General features: G+C 43.9%; 1 protein-coding gene across 2 annotated transcripts in view; it reads right to left on the minus strand.

Annotated features, from left to right (window-relative positions):
• Nucleotides 1-2863: 2863 nt before the first annotated feature.
• IFNAR1 (interferon alpha and beta receptor subunit 1) overlaps nucleotides 2864-4894 on the minus strand; it is an 11293-nt gene continuing 9262 nt past the window's right edge. For both annotated transcript variants that reach the window (XM_017839115.1, XM_017839114.1), the window contains exon 8: nucleotides 2864-4547. In XM_017839115.1, coding sequence (XP_017694604.1) covers nucleotides 4320-4547 — 228 coding nt within the window. In that variant the 3' untranslated portion in view covers nucleotides 2864-4319. The remainder of the gene's footprint in view (nucleotides 4548-4894) is intronic.

Consider the following 4894-nt stretch of genomic DNA (forward strand, 5'->3'; position numbering starts at 1 on the left):
AGGTATGGAATACAGGCAAGAATCTAAGGATTGGGGCACAAAATTCCTGCCTAGTTTGGGTATTTAAATTTGAAATCAGTCTCTTTTTAAGAGACTTTGATGGAGCTGGTTCTTAATTTGCTGTTCCGAGGTCAGCAGAGGGAGCTCAAGGCATCAGGTACCGCCAGAGCTGCTGGGCAGGGGAACCCCCTCCCCTTCCCGGGGCTGGAGACCACCCCTGGATGGAAAGGAATCCCTCAGGGAAGGAGAGGGAAGGCAGCTCTGAAAAGCTAAAAAAGCTGCCCCTGACACCATTTTTGTTCAGAATATGCTTTGCTTTGGCTGCCTTAGGGAAAGGGCATCACCCAGACAACGGGTCTGGATTTGGGACAATTCCGAGGCTGTTTCTGGGATGCTGGAAACTGCAGGAAAGAGGAACCGAGTTAAAAGCCCAGGACTTTCCGAGCTTGGTGAGTGCAGGAGGAAACCCTGCTCAGGCACGAGTTCCTTTGGTTCCCCAGCACATGGAGCACACCGTGTGCTGCTCTTACTGGGGGCAATTCCTAATGACGGTCATTTGGCGCTTCCTGACAGCCATGAGATGGTTCAGCAGCCCTGAGCAAACTCCCCTGAACTGCACCTCCTTCTGTCAAATCAGGATTTCCTGATATTCCAGCTGGTTCCGGGGCAAACAAGCCAAGAGCTGCTGTCCAGTGACTCCAACACCTTTGGGATTCCGTTGTAAAACCGAGACACAAATTTTACAAGTTTGCCAAAGTATTTTCCGAGAACCTGAAGGAAGTGATTTGTCCCGAGAGCCCACAGTGCAGGTGGGTTTTTCAGTGGGATATCAGTTATCAGGGACAGCTTTAAGGGCTGTGGGGTTCTTTTGCCTCCGTGGAAAATAAGACTGGAAATACCACCTGTGGTGAAAACAAGAATTTCCCAAGGCCATCACTGCTCAAAGGGAACTCTGGCTGGAAGAGCTGCAGGGAGTCCTGCTCACATTCCTAGAAATTTACCTGAAATGATCCATCACTCCAGCAAGTTTCCAAGAAGTTTGGATTATCTGTCACAGGCAGCAATGACAAATAATCCCATTTGTCAAAAAGTGGCTCTTCTGGTGCCTTGGGATTCTTAAAGAATATCCCTGCAGTGCTTTGCTGTTATATATAATATATTTATATATATATTATATAAAATATATTAATATATTTATATATTTTATCTAAAATATATATTAGTATAACATTTAAAATATACATAACATTAAGTAATATATATAATTATATATTATGATCACATAATATATAACAAATGTTATATATTAATAATAAATATATAAATTTAATAATAAATTACATGATATATAAATATTATCAGTTATAATATTCAATATAGTTATATGCAATTAGAAATATATTTAGAAATATTATATCAATAATATATAAATAGTATAATAAACAAAATTTAAAATATAATTTTAAGATGAGAAGATAAATAGATACAAATACACCATGTCAGTGCAAAGCACAGTCACATTCTCTGCACAATTATCCTTCAGCAAAGCATCCCCAGGAAAATGATCCAACAGCCCACATGGATTTACCACCCGGGGGTTCTCTACTATGGATTTATCTGTGTGTTCTTACTCATCAAGTAGATGAGCCTGAAATAATAAAACCTACTAGAAAATAACTACATAAATAACCTCTAATAAATTATAAACAAACAAACCACAATAGACCATAAATAAACCTTAATAAATTATAAATACCCTCCCAATAAATTACAAATAAATAAATAAACCCCAATAAAACCCAGTAACAAAACCCATTCCAAAAGCAGGAGTCATGGGAAAGTCACAGAATCTGGGACCAAACGTGGAAAATGATTCCCAGATGTTGTTTCCTTTCAGCTCCCAATCCCAGGATGGGGAATTTCTGCCTCCTCCCCCACTGAGGCTGCAGCTGGATCACAACTATCCCACAGAACCAACAGGGGGAAGGGTTGGCTTTAAAAACATGGACTTTGGTGACCCTGCTTGTGATTCCACCCTCAGGACAAACCCAGCTCCACATGGTCCAGCTGAAAGGGTTCAGTTGGGCAGGGCTGGATCTCACCCCACTGCACAAACTCAGGAAGAGAATCCCAGAATCACTCGGGCTGGAAAAGACCTCCAAGCTCCTCCTGTTGGGAATGTTTTGAACGAGGAAGAAGAAAACCCCTCCCAGGGCTGCATTTTCAGGAGGACTTTGGGAATTGAACAAAACCCATGGACACCAAGTTCCTTTTTGCACCACAACAAAGTGGAGTGAACTGTAACATTTCAAGTTCTTTCCCAAGTATTCCTGGATTCATCTGAGACAAATCAGAAGGAAGTTGCCTCAGGTGTTCAGGAACAGAATTTTCCAGTTCAAGTGTCAGATGTTTTATCAATCAGATGTTGTCTCCACCTTACAGCTCTGCTTTTGCTGCTTCTGGCAACACTAAAGGAGCTGACACAAGATTTTCTGTAACTCCTCTCATTACCAAACTTCAGAGCATAAATATATATATTCATTAGCATCTCTTTGGTTCTACGTTCCCCAAAAAAACGTGCACTGCCTGGAAATTATTCTGCCTGTTTCAGAAACTTTTGGTTGCTTTGCTTTGAAATCTGACAGTGAAACCCTCCACATTAAATAGAATTTGTCCAAATCATGCAACACTCCCAACATTGATTTCTATAATATGATATTCTGTGACATCATGTTCTATTATATCCTATAATATGACATTCTATGATATCCTTCACGTTGGGTTTTTCAGGAAGGACAACTGAGGACTCCTGGGAACTTCCACGGCGCAGCTTCGTCAAAAATACAAGGAACCAAGAAAGGGATAAAGAAAGAAATGTGCAAAATTTATTATGTCCTTCAATGAACACAAGGACATTAAATTTATAAAGTTAGGCAACATCTTCAAAATTAAAAAAAAAAGATATATAAACACAAAGAATTCCTTGTCAGAATAAACAAAAGTCCACATGATGCTCAAACTCAGTTCAATCCAAAGCAATTTCTTCATAAAAAAATAAGCTACTTAAAAAAATCAACTCCAGCAGACAGTGGTATGTAAATTGAAATGTTATTGGAGCACATCCCGATCATTTGTACCCAAAAAAGTCTGTTGGCAAGACAAGACAGAGCTGGAAAAGCTCTGAGTGACAAACACCCTCATCACCCTTAAAAGGCATTTTCTAAATTCAGCTTGGCTCCTTCTGATCACAGAAATAAGTTACATCCTTTTTAGGAGATTTTTGTTTCTGAATGAAATCCATTTGGCAGTAAATATTTTGCACTTTTGGTTATGTAGGAATGGGGGGGGGATACATAAATCAGGACTGTGCCTCCCCCTGTGCCTCCTCACCTGCAGCCCCACACCGGGAGCTCCTGCCCAGCACGGCCCTGCACCTTTGCTGGGGCTTTTATCCTGAATGCAAAACAACTGGAGCCATCAAAGAGATTCTGCCAGGACATTTCCCATTATAGCCCAGGGAAGCTCCTCTCTGACTCTTCCCATCCCTATCCCTGCCCGGGGGACCGTGCATGGGAGAAGCACACGGGGAATCATGGAATCCCAGACTGGCCTGGGCTGGGAGGGACCTTAAAGCCCATCCAGTGCCACCTCCTGCCATGGGCTGGGACACCTTCCACTAGCCCAGGGTGCTCAGAGCAACATCCCACCTGGCCCTGGGCACTTCAGGAATGGGGAGCAGGATACATGAACAAGGAAGTGGGAATTCCACACGGAGCCTCAGAAGCCCCTCACTGACGCGACTCTTGGTCTCTTGGCCCTTCGTTCTGGACCTGCTGAACCAACAAGCACTGCCCCTGAGGGGCTGGAAGGGAATGTCCAAGAAGTCCTTAGGATTGTATCCAGCATGGATTTCCTCCTGCCTGTGTAAACATTGGGAGAGCCAACGCCGGGAGCGACGGCGACGGCCCAGCACAACCCTCTGAGAGAGAGAGAGAGAGAGAGAGAGAGAGAGAGAGAGACAAACCCTCCTGTGGGACACGAGGGCTCTGCTGATCATCATCTTCAAGTACAGAGAGTGTCCAGATCTGCCCCTCCTCAGGCAGAAGGTCGATGTTTCCCCACGTGGTGACACGTCAGTGCAAGGAACGACGAGTCCATGGCGTGGCTCGTGGGGATCTCCAACCAACCAACCAAGTGCACGTCTGGAAACCCAAAGGCAACGAGTCCAGAAGTCACAGTGTCTTCCTCAGGCTGTGACTCCCATCACGAAGAGGTTTTATCAAAGTGCCAGCCCCACAGACTAATTTTATTTTCCTCAGTTATACTATTTCCTTTCCCAGAGTTTCTGCCGAGCCTTTGCTCCCTGACGTGTTGTCATCGTTGGAGTAATTCCCTGAGTCCCGACTGCTCTGTTTGGAATGTTTGTAGTCTTTGCAATCGATCTGATTTCCTTCGTATGTGATCATAGAGTCAATTATAGAATAATTCTCCACTGGTTCTTCTGGAGTTGGCAGATAAGGGCTGGTGCAGAGCTGTCCTCCAAACCCCTGAGAAAAGAGAAGGAAAAAAAGGGAGGGATGAACATTCATACACAATATTTATGTAATGGTTTAAATAATTGAAATAATGATTCTGCGTAACACCACAGCTGTACAGATCTGGCTTATTGGATTCTTTACTGTGAGGGAGGTGATTAGGAAGGAATTCCTGGCTGGGAGGGTGGGGAGGCCCTGGCCCAGGTTGCCCAGAGAAGCTGTGGCTGCCCCTGGATCCCTGGAAGTGTCCAAGGCCAGGATGGAGCAACCTGGAAGAGTGGAATGTGTTGGGGTTGGAACTGGATGGTCTTTAAGGTTCCTTCCATCCCAAACCATTCCATGATCTCCCATCTCTCCCA

Source organism: Lepidothrix coronata, unplaced genomic scaffold (assembly GCF_001604755.1).
Source record: "Lepidothrix coronata isolate B3197 unplaced genomic scaffold, Lepidothrix_coronata-1.0 Scaffold375, whole genome shotgun sequence".
Taxonomy (NCBI): Eukaryota; Metazoa; Chordata; class Aves; order Passeriformes; family Pipridae; genus Lepidothrix; species Lepidothrix coronata.